This window comes from Talpa europaea, assembly GCF_964194135.1.
Source record: "Talpa europaea genome assembly, chromosome: 3".
NCBI classification, from domain to species: Eukaryota; Metazoa; Chordata; class Mammalia; order Eulipotyphla; family Talpidae; genus Talpa; species Talpa europaea.
Window position 1 is genome coordinate 147,702,792 of NC_140069.1, and position 17,884 is coordinate 147,720,675.

The 17,884-nt window shown below is 57.4% G+C and overlaps 1 protein-coding gene across 5 annotated transcripts; it reads right to left on the bottom strand.

Annotated features, from left to right (window-relative positions):
- Nucleotides 1–284: 284 nt before the first annotated feature.
- Nucleotides 285–17,254, bottom strand: ZNF746 (zinc finger protein 746; the record flags this gene model as incomplete). 5 transcript variants are annotated; one of them, XM_084230864.1, is made up of 7 exons in its annotated part: nt 285–1,382; nt 2,341–2,469; nt 2,929–3,120; nt 13,087–13,200; nt 14,075–14,156; nt 14,292–14,591; nt 17,231–17,254. In XM_084230864.1, the coding sequence occupies 7 exons, from the start codon at nt 17,252–17,254 to the stop codon at nt 328–330; spliced, it is 1,896 nt and encodes a 631-aa protein (XP_084086990.1). In that variant the 3' UTR covers nt 285–327. The 5 variants fall into 5 exon arrangements, with proteins under 5 accessions (XP_084086990.1, XP_084086989.1, XP_084086988.1 ...); XM_084230863.1 differs by having other exon boundaries at nt 285–1,385; XM_084230862.1 differs by having other exon boundaries at nt 14,075–14,201.
- Nucleotides 17,255–17,884: the final 630 nt, after the last annotated feature.

Below are 17,884 nucleotides of genomic sequence, written 5' to 3' on the forward strand. Positions count from 1 at the left end.
CACACTGTCGGCCACTCCGCAAGGACACAGCCCGCACGGACTCGCGCTCCGGCAGCCAAAAGTCCGCTATGAAGTTTAAACTGGGGCTACGACTATTTTCCAGCTTTGTCTTCAAGAATTGGAAAAGAAAAAAGTGTTTTGTAATTAAATTACTTAAAATTCTGGGGCGCTCAGCTTCGCATCAGCTCTACTTCGTGCGGAGGCGGGTGTTTTCCAGTGATGAGTTTCAGGACGGGCCTCCCGGCCCCGCCTCGGCCCGGCCCCACCCTGGCGTTGCACGTGGGACTTTGTACACCGGCGGCCCCGGGGTGGCCGGGCGGGGCGGCCTCACAGGTCCCCGCCGTCGGTGGGGCCCAGGACGCCCAGGCCGCAAGTCCAGTCGGTCACCAGGTCTGTGGCGGCCAGGGGTCCTTTGGCGGCCGGGCCCTTGAAGGGGTCGGGGGGCCCGGGCGGCAGCGGTGGGAGGGGCTGGCCGCGGCCCGGGCCCTTGGCGCCCGCCGCGTGGTTGCGCTGGTGCTTGCGCAGGTGGTCCTTGCGGATGAAGCTCTTGCCGCAGACCGTGCAGGTGAAGGGCCGCACCCCGGTGTGCGTGCGGTAGTGGTCGATGAGCTTGGAGCGCTCGGTGAAGCGCTTCTCGCACTCGGTGCAGGGGAAGGGCCGCTCGCCCGTGTGCAGCATGCGGTGGCGGATGAGGTGCGCCGGCCGCGTGAAGCAGCGGCCGCACTCCCCGCAGCGCAGGGCACTGCCGTCCCGCGCGCCGCCCCCCGCCGCCCCCGCCGCGCCGTCGGGCTGCCCGCAGCTGCGCTGGTGCGCGCTCAGGCTGACCTGCAGCTGGAAGCTCTTCCCGCACGTGGCGCAGGTGAAGGGCCGGCCGCCGGGCGGTGCCGCCGGGTGCTTCTTCAGGCCCGGCTTGTGGCCGAAGCCTTTGGTCCGGCTGGGGTATTTGCAGGGGTCCTGGAAGGGCCGGGCCGCCTGGCTGGGGTCCAGCACGGCCTCCCCGCCGTCAGAGGACGAGTAGGGCAGCGCCTCGGGCCCAGTCCTGGGGTTCAGGCCCACTGGAGGTTTGCACCTGAAATTCCAGCCCCACCGGACGCCCCCAAAGAGCCAGTCCCCGGGAGGGGTCTCGTCCTGGGCCACCGCGGGGCTGAGCTCACCCATGTCCCTCTCAGGCCGCGCGGGCTCCCGCAGCCCCAGCACCGGGTCCTGGCTGGGGAAGGAGCTGCCCTGGCTTTCCCAGGCGCCCTCCTGGACAGGACTGGGGAAAAACCTCGTGGCTTGGCCTGGTCCGAACAGAGTCCCGTGGGCCTCTAGGTCAGTAGGGTGCACGGGCGTGGCCACTACCTCTTCTTCTTGGACTTCTGTTTTGATCACAATTTTTACATCTGCTGAAAAAGACAGAGACTAGTCTCATCCTGCGCCCCTACTGCCCAGAGCTAAGACCAGCGCTTAGCAGCTCCAAGCCTGGGGCTCACAGAGAGAGACGCACCTTCCCTCACCCCCAGGTGGTCAGGGCACAGACTGCCTCAAACCATGTGGGAGCACCTTGTTACAAATAAAGGTAAAGCCAGCACCCACTTCCGCTTTCACCAGGGCTGTGGAGGCTGGTGGAGGCTTCACCTGAGGGCGGGTGACTCAGGGAGCATACCCATGGGCACAAGCCCAGAGACCAGTGTGTGTGGCTCTGAGGGTGTTCTGGGGCTCTGCACAGAGCTGTGGTGGATTTGGGTGAATTTTCTCACTCACACTCATCAGTGATACACTGTTTCGTGGGGCTGGGTGAGTATTAAGTCCATAACAGCACGCAGCAGGCTCCTTGGCATGCAGCAAGCTTCCAAGAAATGGGGTCAGCTTGCTACTGATAAAAATACTAGTGAGCTAGTAAAGGCATGTCTGATTTTATGTAAATGTCCTTGAATTTTACATCCTGAAGTTTGACATCAGGGATCAAGGCTTTTGGTGCAGAGGCTGGGGCGCTGAACAGGACAGAAATGACTACCGGAGTGATATGCTGGCCTTCAGAACAGAAGGCGAAAGAGAACACAGAAATGGGCGGCTCTTCTCCCGGTTCTGGCCTGGAGCACCCCTCTTGGCAGCACTGAGTCGCAGAAGTGGCTGTCTTCTCTGTGCCAGCCAGGAGCCAGGGTGGCTTGGGTCTGGGCAGGAGGTGCAGCCTCTCAGGGTCAGCTGATCAAATGGACAGCTCGCTCCCCACCAGAGCTACTGTGAACATGGCCTTTGGGTATTAGAACTTGGAAGGAGATAAAGGACCAGACACCTAAAGGCCTCTGGGCTGCAGGGCCAGGCCTCCCCCCGAGGCATAGGCCCTCCCCACCCCCGTACCTTCTGTGGAGGCTGCTGCTGTGCTGAGCTTTAGGGTGCCATCCGAGCATGCCGAAGAAGGGTGATGGGGAGGGAGACCTGCCTGCCAGGAAGCAGGTGCGATGGTGGTTGAAAAGTTGGAGGGGACACCTGTGGTGCAGAGAGATGAGAACTAGGTAGTGGGAAGGGGAGGAACCCCGAAGCCCCTCCTGGCTTCCTTAATGAACACAGACCCCCCACCTCTCTCCTGAACCCCATGTACTGTTGCCCCTTCTCCAAGGTGCTAGGGGGCTCAAAGGTCACAACTTGCTCATACGGTCCTCTCCACGAGGTGGCAACTGTGACCAAAATGCCCAATGTGGGGGCAAGAACAGGTGAGGCCAGAAAGTGAGGCACAGAAATACCAGGATGAGGGTGGCACCGAACAAAACTCGGGGCCTGCGAGATGTCATTTGGTGCAGCCCTGCCTCAGCTGGAGAAACTTCTAGTCAGGCCAGAGGACTGTGAGCCCCCACGCCACCCCATTGCTTCGGGAGCACCTTCTTCAATGCCCTGCTTTTAGTCCCTGCGACTACCCCCTCTGCCTGGTCCTCCATCTCAGGCACTCACCAGAGGCAGTGTCTGTAGAGACCTCGCCTGCTCCAGAGTCCAGCTGGCTGAGACCCCACGGCTCCTCCCCGATGTCCGGCTGGCCGGCTGCCCAAGCCTCGACTCCCAGCGCCTGCTGCTCCTGGAGCTGGAGCTCGCCCTCCTGCTTGATCTGCATTAAGAGGTCAGGGGCAGGAACCGGGGCCCCCGAGCCTAAGAAAGGGAGAGCGTGTGAGCAGACCGCAGCAGGACCCGGCCTGGGGTGGAGGCGCATGGAGTCGAGAAATGGACAGGAGGCCTGAGGGTCAAGTAGCAAAAGATCCTGGTGGGTGGGAAGGCAGGAGCACCTAGGGCCCACGGGGCCTTCCGGCAAGGCGCACATGGTACTGGGTTCCCTGCAGGCGGGAGTGAGGAATGTACTATACCGGGCCAGGCTTTACTCATGGGAAGGCTGCGCTGCCCCAGGGATGCCCTGTCCTCGTCTTACGCAGAAATGCTAGGTCAATTTAACATCAGATGTTCCCCCAAACCCTCCCCCACACATGTATTTAAGTGAGTGCAAAGATCCCAGATGTAAAAATCAAAGAGAAAACGCAAAGTCAAATCAAGAACTCAGCTGGGGACAAGGATCAGGGTCTCAAATGACCGCCAGCAGTGGGACTGAGCTGCCTGCGGGAGGCCAGGGACCGGCAGGCCTTGCCGGGCCCATGAAGTGGGGCTAGGCACACTGTATCCACCCAGGAGCTACGAGGAAGCTGCCCGCTGTGCACTGCTCTGCTGGGAGTGCCACCGGTGGGAAACCGCAGCCACACAGTGGTGAACACCACCACACTAAACTGAGAAATCTGCAGACAAATTGGCCAAGAGCCTGGCATAGTCCCAGCATGGGGACCCAGCAGGCATCCCACAGTGCATCCATAGGGCCCTACTGGAAAACTAAATTTACAAAGCAGAAGAGGAGCCAAATCATATGAAAGTCAAGGCAGAATGCAGGGAGAATCAGGGCCTCTCCAGTGGCGCAGCGGTTGAGCTCTGGGTTCGAAGCTGCCCATAGCCTCTGCAGCGCTGGTTCGATCCCCGGCTGCTCCCCGGCCACCAGAGGAGGGTCCTGCATGGCGCGCAGACCTCTCCTGCCGCCCGCTGCTCCCCTCAGCAGTGTACTTCGGTCCTTCTGCCTGCTCTGGCTCTGGTGAATTCTCTCACCCTCCCGTGCTTCTGACTGTACCCAGTGCTTGTATAAATAAATAAATAAATAAATAAATAAATCTTTTAAAAAAACAAAACAAAAACAAAACAAAAAATGCAGGGAGAATCACAAGGAAAAGATGCTAAGGATTAGAGAACACAAGTGTGTCTAAAATAGTCAAAGCAATAGAGGGTCAGGGTCTCCAAGGCAAGAACGGGACATTATTTTTAAAAGGCAGACACTCTAGAAATGACCAAAGCAGTTACGAAAAGGAAAGACTCCGTGGCTGGCTTAGCAGCAGACTGAATGCAGCTTAAGAGAAAATCAGTGACTTGGAGAATGCCCCTGGGGAAATGAGCCAGCCGCACCGAGAGGAAGAAATGGGAGAGAAGTTCAGACGTGAGGGATATGCTGAAAAGTCCCAACACATGCTGGTAGAAATCCTGGGCAGAGGGTGGAGAAGTCGATAAGCAGGAACAGGCAGAGAAAGAATGGCTGAGAATCTCCTCCGGAGCGCTGAAGACATTCTGAGCCCAGAGGCTGAGAGCACCCAATTCCTAAGTGGGGAATGACGGAGAAACACGCCTCGGCTGCATCCGGGGATGTGGACCAGCAGGAGACCAAGGGAAAACCCTCCAAGAGGCCGAGGAGTGAAGAGGCACCTCCCTGCCCCAGAGACAAGCATCAGCAAGACCGAGAGGAGGACAAGAGCGCGGCCGCCAAATGCTGAGGCCGTGGCCGGGGACTCGCGGCGACGAGGCCCGTCCAATTCTGGTCCCGCAGACTGGAGAGCAGCCCATGAAGACCTTGGTAAAGGAGTCCCGTTTATGAACACACATGCAAAACTTCTAAATGAAAGGATTACAAAATGAACAGCCATGTTATGGACAAATTGGCTTAACCCTGAGAACTCAAGGACCCGTGAAACCCAGAAAATATAATAAGTTCATTCACCACCAGATTATGGAGAAATAGTGTCACCATCTCCGCAGACGCAGGCACAGCCATCAGCGCCTCTATTTCTGGCACACAGCTGGCTCGATGCACAGAGAAAGCCCTCCCGGTATAGAACAGCTAAACATGCCAGGCAGAGTGTAAAAATTATAAACAATTTTTAAGCAAGGGTGACCCAGAAATAAAGGAAGGAAAACAAACAGAGGCCAGAACTGAGAAAAAAGTCTACATCAACCAAGGTACATCATGGGCACCTGGCGACCACCCCCCCCGCCCCGCCCCCTCAAGGGTGGAGGGCTGTGAAAAGCCTTGGGTTCAATAGAGGGACAGAGGGTTGGACACCCCCTCCCCCACCACATACACACACCTGGGACCCCAAAGGACACACTCCCAGGGGACTAAACTGAAAAGTAAAAATCTGCCCAAAGGAGCCTGCCCTGTGTGATGATGGCTCAAGGCTTGGTGGGGGGGAGCAGAGGGAGGACCGGGGTGGGAGAACACTCTCCCCCAGGGGTCAACACAGGCTGGTCCCAGTGTAACTGGTGCTGGGTCTCACACCACAGCGTGGCCTGAACACCTCCAGGCCAAGGCTGTGGTGGCGCTGGTGACCAGCAGAGGCCAGCACAGGTCCTCAGGGCGCTGGCCCTATGACAGCTTCCAGGTGTGCATGAGCTCACACGACAGGTCATCATCTCAACGAGCAAGCCAGCCGGCCACTCAGTCGCCAGAAGACACAGTCATACTCAGAATGTCACCTGTAGGGACTGTCGATACTGCGATTTTCAAACCCAGAAAATCTAATAATATATTTCAAGAAATAAGAAGGGGGCTGGGAGAGAACATGCTCACTATGAAACTGTCAAACCTGACCAATCAGATTTTGAAAAAGAATGAAAGGTAACTTTAGAGTCGCAAAACAAAATAATGGAAAAATTAAAATCCTACCTCCAGGTGAAACAACAGAAGCAATTGAGTAGAGAAAGGCGAACTAACAAGAGGTCAGAGCAGAAGAAATCATTCACAACTCACGCAAGCAGGAGCTGAAACTCTGGGGAGATGTCCCAAGTGGTGGAGGCTAACAGGACAGGGTTCCAGAAAGATGGAGGCGGGGGGTGGGGGTGGGGGTGTCAAGGTGTATCAAAGAGCTCAGGATGCAAGATTCTCTGAACTGCCGAAGAGCACCGACGGCAAGCAGGAGAGAGAAGAGACCCACCTCTAGGCGGACTGCAACGCTGGACACTCCCGAGGACAGAGGCCACCGAGGCGCAGCGGCTGGACTGGAGCTGCTTCCTCAGCAGAGCAAATTATGGGGCTAAGATGACTACCTTTCAATATGACCTTCGAATAAAGACTTTCTCAGACACAGGCAGCCCCCCTTACACGCACACAGGCGGACAGTTCATTACCAATAGACCCACAACCACTTCTCAAGGATGCATTTCAGAAGAAGACAACTCCCAAGGTCACAGGAACAGAACAGAATGTATCACTCCCAAAGTGATTCCAAATAACCATAGTCTGAGGTAGAAAAAAACGAAGTGAATAATCCTGAAAGGGAGAGAGGAACCAAATCCAGGAAAGCCCTAAGGGCTCAGGCATAATCTAAGAGGTGCTGCAGAAACGGGACCACAGCGGGGCGGGTGTCCACACCAGTGCCGTCCACCAGAAATACCACCTCTTTAATTTTAGGTTTTCTAGTAGCTGCATTAAACAGGCAAGAAGAAACTAACTGTAACAATAATTTTTAGTTAGGTTGATATCGCTAAAATGTTCAGCGAATAATCGATATTACAATTAGGAAGATAGTTTATATATTTTTCGTACCTGTCTCTTTCATCTACCTCTCTTTTTCTGTACCGTTTTTGAAGTCTGGGCCCTACTGTATCCCTACACAGCACTTTTCAAGTGCATACGTGGCTTGTGGCTCACCGGACGTTTGACTGGTAAGATGATCAGGCGAAGACAAACAAGAGAGCCGGCGCTGAGCGGTGACAGGGGACACGCCTAGAAAGGAAGGATGCAAAGCGGGCGAAAGAGTAAGAGACACACCGAGCCCGAGTGAACTGGTGTCTTAAGAGGTTTTTACACCCTGTCAGATGGAACAGACCTTGAAAAGCAAAGATACCCAAGAGCAGTGACCACCGTGTAATGGCGAATTGACCGGGAAGATAAAATCAAGTCTGAAATTTTAATCCAACAAGAGATTCAAAATGATTAAGCAAAACTGACAGAGCTCGCGACAGACCCGCCTTCCTGGCAGGGATTTCACAGACCTCTTCCCCTGATGAGGATCTCCTAGACGGAGCCTACAGGGCATCCATGCGACAGACGTGGCCAAGTGGACAGAAGTCGAAGCTAGAGACAAGAACACAAACTTCTCATGCGACAGAGCACCTGAGGGAAAAGGAACTTTCTGAGCCACAATACAAACTTCAGTCAATTTTAGTGTTTCAGTCACCCATTTTCTAACTGTAATGCTATGAGGTTAGAAGTAACAGGTATCCCCAGAGCCTCCATGTGCGCTAAAATTTTAAAGATATGTATTTGCTTCTAAGTAATCAAAGGATCTCAGGGACAAATCACAATGCAAATGAGAGGACATCTGGAACCCAATGTCCATGCAAATGTTTACCACGATAGGGCTGCGTCTGTGCTGGCAGAGGACAGGCGTGGCCTGGCCTGCACCAAGCAGGGGACTGGCCGCCAGTGGGTGGGGTGTTAAGCTGCCAGTGCAAGGTGTTAGAAATACCAGCACCCAAAAAGCTCATAAAAAGTTGAAGAAAAGAGGGTCTCCCTGGTGGCTCAAGGGGTTAAAAAGCAACCCATGAAGCTGTCTGCAGCCTCTGCAGCACAAGTTTGATCCCCGGCCAGGGAGCTACCCACATGGCACAGCAGACCCCTCCTGTCTCGCCTGTTACTCCCCACAGCAGCATACTTTGGTCAGTCTGCCTGTTCTGTTCCCCACTCTGTCTTTGGTGAATCCTCTCACTCCCCACACCACTGGCCTGTACTCCAGCTCTCGTACACATAAATAAATCTTTAAAAAAAAAAAAAAGTAGAAGAAAGGAAATAGTGTGAATGTAAATTAATAAAAGACCAAACAAAGACAGACTACAGAGAGCGGAAAGTAGGTTCGTTGAAGAGAATTAAATGAGTAGAGCTTTAGCAAGATGATCAAGAGAAATGGAGAAAGCAGCAAAACCAGCGTAAAAGGAAAAAAGGGGCAATCACAGAGGTGGCAGGGAGGGGCCTACCAAGAAGGACGTCCCTCATCCCATGTAATTTGGACATTCTGGGGAGATGGGAAAATTCCTTAGAAAAATTATAATTTGCCAAACATGACTAAAGGACTAGAAAGCCTGGATAGTCCTGTAACTGTTTAAGAACTTGAATCAGCAAACAAACGTCTCCCCCACAGAGGAAGCTTGAGGCTCAGATGGGCCTTGCTGGCGTTTCTGACGAAACATTCAAGAGGTAGATAATTCTAGTGTTACAGCTTTGCTGGGCATATAAAAACAGGAAGGAATACAGCACAGCTTCTATCTTTAATAATAAAACCGGACAATCGTAGTCTGAGAAAGGAAAATTATAGGCCGGACTCAAAAATCCTAAACAACGTAGTACTGAAGTCAACAGTGTATAAAAAGGACCACGATGACATTAGGTTTATTCTGGAAGCGCCAAGTCTGGTTTGACATTAGGGTTTAACCTGCCACATTATCAGGTTCAAGGAGAAAATTCATATAATCCTTTAAAAAATGCATTCTATAAAAATTCATGTTATTCCTGTTGGAAATGCCTAGTTAACCAGAAATAAAGAAAACTTCTTTACCTTGAGAAAGGGCACTGATGAACAAAACCTTCTTTTATTATTACAGCCCGTGTTTAAAGGGCATTCGCTTGAAAATCACGGACCCCAGGACTTCAGGATCTTCAGCCAGCACAATAAAACCAAAGAAAAACAAACCGTATGGATTTGGAAAGAAACGAAACAAGTCTTATTACTCATAGAGGATATGATTATCTCTCCAGAAGACCTGAGACGACTCAGCTGATATCAGAAAAGGAATTAGCATTAATGAGGATTTTAACAGGGTTCCCAGATAGAATTATCATGTAGTGACAGACACTGAATTTCCACATCCTTCAGGGAGCCCATCAATTGCCATTTTTCTTCCCCGTCAAGGATCTGAAGACACAGAACGAGAGGGAAGCAGATGAAGCGCGGGCTTTATGACGATGATGGAGGATGCCGCTTTCTGTGAGTGCTGACCCCGGCCCAGGAGTCACCCACGGCCCAGGCCAGGAGCCCTGAACGGGCAGCGTCCAGGGAAGAGGATGAGCAAGGGCTTGTTTGGCCAATCCCTGATCCCAAACCTCCCGTGAGACCTGCCCCTGGTGGCACCCTGCCATGCAGGGTGGGTAGGGCACGGGAGGTCCCGTAACTGCGCCTTGCTGCAAGGGGAAGGCACTGGGTGCTCCTGCACCCCCGACCTCCTGCACTGCACACAGCAGTGACAGACAGAAAGTGAAGGCTGAGGCAAGGTCCCTGACAAGGGGACTTGGGACTGTACCTGAGCAAGAAGGATGTACAGGACCTTTAGGGGAGAAAGTCATAAAACCTCCCTGAGGTTACAGACATGCTTGGGTGGAGGGACTTGGGTTTTCACAAAGAACTGACTCAGTGGAGTAAAAGGGCCGAGTAGCCCCGAAAGGACTAGCAGAAGGAACACAAGTCCAGGCCCCGTACAGTGGGTGCTCTGTGCTTGTGGGCACTGATGAGGCACTTATGGGCAGAAACAGGAACGTGAGGCATTTCCAGGGCTGGTGAGGATTGGGGATGGGTGTGTGTGTGTGTGTGTGGAGGGGTGCGGGGGGGGGGGGCGCGTCCCAGGCACTGCTGCTGGGAGCAGCTGTGCCCACTGTGAACACAGCTTCCCGGACCCTGGGTGCACAGCTAGTGGGTAGATTACACATGCATAGTGTTTTCACGACTGCACTGATCCTAAAAGCAAAACGTTGGAAACACTCCCCGCCACCGCAGCAGAGGGAATGCCCGGTGTGTCCAGAACATGGCAACTATGAGGTAGGGAGAAGCGCTGCATGCTGTTGACATCGATAGCTCTCAAAAGCAATGTCAAATAAAAAAGCAAGTTCTAGAAGAACACATGGTACAGTCTTATAAAAAAGTTCAAACAGGTAAAACTTAACAATGCTAACAGGAGTGTGCCCACAGAGAAAAGAAAGCGGCGGCCGACCAGTCGGCTCTGAATGTTCATCTCTGAAATGAGGGGAGAGTGTGGGGCAGGGGGACAGTGCGATCTTGGAAGGAGGTTGTGCTGGGTGTGGGGAATATGGGCGTTTACTAGCCTTCTCTAAACTTGACATAATTTCTGTTTACGCGCGCATAGCTGTACACCTGTGGTAATTATTGAAGACATGGCATGGATTTAAAAATTCCACGCACAACAAAATCGACACATTTCAGGAGAAAGTTGTCAAACCTTATTCACGTAGGCACAGAAGGCTTTAATAAATAATTAAATAAATAAATAAAGAGGCTCAGGATTGCCATGAAGGTAATTCTCCAGGAATGAAATAATACAGTAATGAAACTCCAATCAAAATTTCAGTAAGATTTTCCGAGAACTTGGCATAACAATGGTTGAAATTCTTTTTTTTTTTTCCAATTTATTTATTTATTTATACAAGCACTGGGTACAGTCAGAAGCGCGGGAGGGTGAGAGAATTCACCAGAGCCAGAGCGGAGAGTAGAACAAGCAGAAGGACCAAAGCACACTGCTGAGGGGAGCAGCGGGCGGCAGGAGAGGTCTGCGCGCCATGTGGGACCTCCTCCGGTGGCCGGGGAGCAGCCGGGGATTGAACCGGTGCTGCAGAGGCTGCGGGCAGCTTTGCAACCCAGCGCTCAAAACAGCTGCGCCACCGGGGAGGCCCTGGTTGAAATTCTTGTAAAAGGACAAAGGTTCAAGAACCAAGAAAAGTTTTGAAGAGCAAGCAGGGCAGGCTCGGTGGACTGGATGTCAAGTCTCAGGCAGCGAACCGGAGCCTGCCGGGGCCACACGTGCCCTCAGCCACCTCGCCGTCAGGGAGGACAGCAGGTGCAGCCCCTGTGGAGACCCAGGACCTGGGCAGAGACTGTTTTCATTCTCCCTTGCAGCAAATACTAACTCTAGAAGGACTGGACATGTCCTGTGACAGGAAGAGAATTTCACCCGTATTACAGGAGAAAGTCTTTCTGATCTGGAGCGTGATGGGGAAGGATATGTCAAGACAGAAGAAGCAGCGATCTTAAGGAAGAGCCGCTGGTGTGTTTAGCTCTGCCAGAAGTTAGAAACTTCCTTGAGAAGGAAGTGCCGGGGCCTGCGCAGGCTGGGAGAGGATACTGGTAATGCAGGCAACAAAGAGTTGGCATATAGAGCCTATGGAAAGAAGCCCCCAACCAACAAGAGAACGACGCACAATGCAGGAGAAAAACAGACAGTTCACTGAAGAAGTCAAAGAAACCTGTGACGAGGAGGCGCTGAGGGACCGGTGGCCTCCCTCACCTGGGCGGACGGGCAAGGATGTTAGGGAGACAGGCCCCGCCTCTCTGGCGGTGAGGGCAGGGGGCCCAAGCAGCCTGGAGAGAACAGGGTGGAGGGTGGCCCAGGGGCTCCACCGCAGGGCCCAGCTCCAGGGACACCGAGTGCCAGCGGCCGTCAGGAGAGCAGGGCCAGCGCCGAGCGTGGTGGGAGCAACATGGCAGGAGGGGAACACCAGACGGTGCTGATTTTGAATATTAAACACCCGTTAAAGTCAATGAATTTGATCTATGCGCATCACGAGATAAACCTGAGTAACAGAGTGTCGAGAGGTAAAGGGTGACATCCATGTCATTTAACCGTACATAACAGGAGCCTTAAGACGTGGATGGAAAGGCTCACCTCAACTTCCGGCCCACTGGTGACCTTAGAAAGGAGACTGGGGGAGCTAAAAGGGAATTTAAGTTGTGCCAGAATACATCATTTCATTCACATCCTTATTTTAAAACATGGGACGCAGCCAGCAGGCAGCAGGCAGCAGGCAGCAGGCAGCAGGCCGCGTTCCAGGCCGGACGACCGTGGAACCACCGGGAGCTGCGCGCCGAGGGAGGGGGCGCCGGCCCGCCCATCATGCAGCGGATGTACAGAGGCTAAGACCTGCGGGACGCCACTGGGGCAGGACTTCTGAGTGAGGGGAGTTGCAGTTTCCATGGGGTGACCAGGGCCATAAAGGAGGCCAAGCACGGAGGCCAGGAGATCTGAAGACCACTCCGGGCAGAGGGCCTGCAGCAGGGGTGAGTCGGATGGTCTGGGCTCTGAACGAAAGAAGGTGGGACTGAGCTTTGAGGGGTCCTGCTGGTTGCCAAGGGGCGAAGGGAGAAGCGGGGCGGCTGGGGGAAGGACGGGTGGGCTGATGGCAGGTCTGGGTGAGGAGGCGGCGTGAAGCATGCTGGACAGATCTGGAAGGGGCACCAGGGGGATCTGCTGTTGGGGCCCACCTGGGCATGGAAGGGAGGGGCAGACTTGGAGCTCGTGGGCAAAGCAGGCTTGAGCCTGCCTGAGGCGGGGTCTCCTGGGCCACGTGACCCCACAAGCCCACAGGGCTCCACGTCAGTCACGTGGCTTTCCCGTGCATCCACCTGTCCTTTCCTGCACTGTCAGAGGCGCGGACGGACTCCAGGAAAACCTGAGACGGTGATATCAGGTGTCCGGATTCACCTCAACAAATCTGTGGCACAGCCACGTGGGGGCCAATGGGCTTATATTCTGCCACCACTAAGAGATTTACATGAGATTTGGTTCTTGGGTGGAGGCAAGGCCTCCCTATCCATGTCCCCTCCCCCGCACCCCCCCCTGTCTGTCACGGGCTGGGTCTCTTTCCCCAAACACCAGGCTTGGGTCCTCTCCATGCCCTGGTGGAGGTCAGGCCCTTGTTGCCCTTCCTTTCCCTGCTCCACCTGCGCCCTGGTATCTCCCGGCCACCTCCCGACCCCTCACCTGGACTCGGGTCCACGGGAACATCTGGAATCTTAGGGCCGGCACGGCGCCAGCTGCATGGCTCCTTCCCCTGTTCAATCTGGGAGAGGACCTCGGGCTTGGAGATGGCGTAATCTGAGGAAAGACAGAAAGGTTCGCTCTTGCCACATCCCACTCAGCACTGCGGACAGGCGGCCTGGGAAGCCAAGAATGGACTAGAAACAGAATTTCTTGCTTGATATAGAGCAGCGATTCTCAGCTGTAGGCAATTTTGTCCATGGGGTCACGTGGTAAAGGCTGGAGACTGTCTTGGTGGTGGCGACTGTGGGCTTGGATGGGGAACTGTAGGTAGGTGGACAGTGATGCACCTGGACCCCCCACAATGCACGGGTCAGAGCCACGACAGGGTCATCTGGCCCCCAATGTCAAAAGCTCAGGTAAAGAATCAGGCATTGAGTGTCCACGTTAAGAAGCAGTGCCTTTCTGCAAACTAAGGTGTGACCTCAAACCGGGCCTGCCCTTGTCCTCACTAAGCAGGCCGCAAGGCCTTTGGACCTGGGGTCACAGAGAAACCAGTTCAAGAGGAAATCGGCCAGGGGCAAACAGCCCAGCCCCTCCATGGGTGACATCAGAGGAGGGCCTGGCCGAAGCCGAGTCTCCAGGAAGGAAGAAAACTTCTCACGCGAAGGGTGCCGGGGTCGAGGCCACATCTCAGCAGGAGAAGGCTCAAATGTGGGGGGTCATGTCTGTAAGGTGGCTTCTCCACTGCGGCTCAGCAAAAGAACAGGAGGCCTGCCAGGCTGTCGGGGGTTGTTAGGGGCCGCCACCCCTCAGCGGACGGTGCAGGAGCCTTGGGGCAGAAGGGCGTTTTCAGCTTGTCCCCCAGGGCTGTCCCTGGTCAGGAGAGGGGACGATGCTCTGCCGGGTCCTTATGCTGGAAGCCGCCAGCGTGGAGAGGCTTGAGGGCTCTCACCTCACGCTGGACAGAGAAATGAGCACCACGCCTTACCCAGGGAGACCAGCGTCTCGTAGTTGCCCCGCATCATGTGCTTGTAGAGCTCCTTCTGCCACTCGTCCAGCTTGCCCCACTCCTGCTCAGAGAAATACACGGCCACGTCATCAAAGGTCACGGGCACCTGGAACCACAAGCGTCAGGCGAGCTCACCCCCACACCGCCAGGCACGTCCCCCCCCACATCCTGCCCCCGCCCCGTGCCCCGGAGCTACCTTGGGGGTCTCCCCCTTGCTGCCGGGGGGCAGCCGCAGGATCCAGAAGTTCCTGTTCCTTAGCAGGTTCTCCATGTTCTCCAGCCGGCGCTGCAGCAGCCCGTACTCCTGCAGCAGCGTCCCCAGCACGGCCCACTTGCCCTCCAGCTGGTTCCCGAACTCCACGGCCGTCTTCTCGCAGTCAGCCAGCTTCTTCTCCGCCATCCCGGTTCGACCCTCCAGGGAAAGCAGGCGGGCAGCCTGGGATTCGATCTTCCTCTCCATGGCCTGGATCGTAGCTGCCATCGTCCACGGGGAAATCTGGCAGAGAAAAAGAGAAGTGGCCTCATGCATTCCATCCGCCATGTCCAGCTCTCCTGGGCCTGAGAGAGCTGGGCAGGACGCAAATATGTGGAAAGTGGGACTAAGTCCCTGGCCCTCAGTTCCCTTTGGTCTCTCAGCCGGCACCTGCATGTGGGTGGGCCCCTGAGCGCAGGGAGGCCCAGCCGCAGACCACAGGCTCGTGCGCCCACCACGGCCAGCCCCGGGGAGCGGCTCATAGCCTCCCCGCCAGGCATGCAGCGCTCTGGCTGGGGAACAGCAACCAGGCTTTGCTGGGGCATTTCAGTGGCAAAACAGTAAACTGCAGACGGGCTAAGGCCGCCAGCACCTCCCATTGCCACACGGGAACTGTCCACAGATGATGACCGAGCAGAAAAACAGCTGCTTCACCAAAGCAGCATGAAGAGTGTTGCTCAACGGCCTTTTTAATGCATCTCATCACTTTTTAATACAGATAAACCGAAGGGCTGATTCCACTTCTCCCAGGACCATTGGATCTGGCCCCTCCACTCCCCCAGCCCCAATCACCACAATTACAAATCTGTCAGGCTGAACTTTGATATACCACCCCCACCCCAAGGGGGAGAATCAGGTCCCAGATGTTTCTGTGGCGCCCAGGGCTCACAGGGAGGCGAGGAAGGTCAGCCTTTGTGCCTGCAGTGGCCATCAAGACCTGGCGCCCTCCCAGCCAACTTTCCCGTCCATGCAGAGTTCACACAGTGGCTGGCATGACTGGCCGCCGAGGAAAGGGCACAGCTTGCGTTGGGTGGGGGCTGGACCTCCTGGCCACCCACCCACATGGACACCTGGCCCAGGATCCACAGGGGGAGTACTGGGACCTTCTCCCTGCTGCCCCTCACACCGTCCTGGAAATCATTCCTAAACACACGGGCGGTAACTATCTGCCAAGTCAAGAAGCGATGGCCAGGAAGCAGGCGGAGCCATGTGAGGGCCCTGGGGACCAGGATGAAGATGGGGACCAAAAGGAGAGCTGGGTGGAGGCAGCAAAAGCAGGTCCAGAGATGGAGTGGCAGGTTGCATGATGGCCCGAGGGTGGCTGGAACAGGTGGCCTCTGTCCAGTGAAGGAAGGGCTTTCCCTGATCTCCAAGGCTGGGGAGGGACGGACTAGGCAGAAGGGTGTTGAGGGCCACAGGTGGATGTGGGAGGGACCCCCTCTGAGAGGGGGGTGCTCCGTCCCTTCCTCTCCTGCCTGCTCGCCAGCCCACCCCTACCAAGAATCCCAGCCTCCTGGGTTCTGTCCCACAAGAGTCCCTTCCCCCGGCACCCAGCTCCCGACCATCGAGGACCCCTCAGCTCCCAGAGTCCGGCCATCAGGTCAGTCTCCGCAGGAGAAAGGGCATCTGTGTGAACTCTGACTTCAGTAAGGCCCATGTGGTTGCAGATTAAGACTGCCCTGGTGGCTCCTGGGGCCTTCACACCCCTGGGGGGAGGTGCCCCCAGCCCCTAACTGGTAGGTGGCCCTATGGGGCCTTACTCCCTAGGGGGACAGGGAGCCCTGCTCCAGAGGAGCCAATGCTGTGAGAACTCCAGATCCTTCCATCACTCCCCACCTAGACGGTGAGGCCCAGGCCTGCTAACCTCTTCCAACTCTGGGCAGGGCCTCCCGCCAGGGCTCCCTACCCAAGCACCGTCTCCAGCCATGATTCCCTTCTTTTCTGGAACCTGCCCCAGCACTGGTCTCTGCTCTGCTGCCCAAGGGTCCTCCTCACCTGGAAAGCTCCACGTCACTCAGCCTGATGAAACCCTAGCCTCCCTGAAAGCCCAGCTCAAATCACAGCCCTGCAGGGGTGGCAGGCTGTTCACAGGGGTGGGTGGGGAGATGTGGGGGGGCAGGCTGGGGGCAGCCCCTTCGCTAGCCTTCCCCTCCACTCTCCCCTCCCCAGCTCCGCCCAGGCAGGGCTCCCCTCTCCAGTCTGAGTCTCACCACCAGCATACCTGTCTGCTCCCCAGGCACACAATGTGTCCCCGAGAACACCAGCGCCTGTGCCTTTCCGCACACTTCCGAGCCGAGCCATCCCGGCCAAGTTAACTTCTCTAGGCCCCGGGTTTTTCTTTTGTATGACAGAGAGAATGAGGACCCGGCCCGGAGGTTTGGTGGGAGGCCAAGATAATGCCCGAGCGGGGCTGGGGGCGCGCCTGCTCCCACAAACGGGCGCAGCTGCTTTCCGCCCCGACCCGGAGCCAGCCGGGCACTCGGGGTACCGGGTGTCCGCGGAGCCCGAGCCGGACACCTCCCAGGTGCCACCAGGCCGCTGGGGGGAGCTGGGGGCCGGGACGCCGGGCAGAGCGGGGGGCAGAGAAAGGCGGCGCGGGGAGGGGCGCGGAGACCGGGGGCCGCGGATGGGGCGGGGGCAGGAAGCCCGGAGGCTGCAGGAACTCGGCGCGGGGCGGCCTGGGCGCGGGGCCGGCCGGGTCCGCCCGCTCCGCCCGGCCCGGGATGGGGGCCCGGCCGGCGTGCGCCGTAGGCCCCGCGGCCCCCGCGCCCGCCCGCCCCAGGCCCGGCGGCCCGAGCCGGCCCCCGGCGCCCTCCCAGGGCCCGCGGCGCCGGGTGCTGGGCCCGGCCCGAGTCCGCGTCCGCGCGCGCGGCCGCCCTTACCGGAGCCGCGGCCGCCTCGGCCATGGCCCTGCGCTGTCCGGCCCGGCCGGAGGAAGTCGCCGCCGCCGCGCGGCCCCGCGCAGGCCGCCCCCGGCTCTCCACAGGCGGCGCCGCCCGCCCGCCCGCCGGCCCGGCCTGGCCTGCCCCGCTGCGTCGCCGCGCTCCCAGCCGCCCGGCCCGAGCCGCTCCGCCCGCAGACGCGCCGCCGCCGTCAGCACCCGGCCGGTCCACACTGCATCCTGGGAGCCGGCGCAGGCCCGTGAGGCTTCCTGGAGGCAGCGCGGCCGCACAGCCCCACCTGCAGCCCGGAGAGGAGAACCGCAGGCGCGGCGCGCGCCCGCCCCGCCCTCGCCCCCGCCCCGCCCTCGCCCCGCCCACCCCGGCCCCGCCCCCGCCCGCCCCGAGGCCTCGCCCCGCCCCGCCCTCGCCTCAGCCCGCCCCGCCCCGCCCGGAGGCCCCGCCCCGTCCCGCCCCGCCCCGCCCCGCCCCGCCCCGCCCCGCCGCCCACCTGCTCATGTACGCGGGAACCCGCCCGCCGCGCGCGGCCGCCGAGCCCACCCACGGGTACCCCGACTCGGGGACCCCCGCGTCCCCACCCGCCCTCCCGCCCCCAGACCCAGCCGCCGCGCCCGCAGCCGCCGCCTGCCCCGGGCC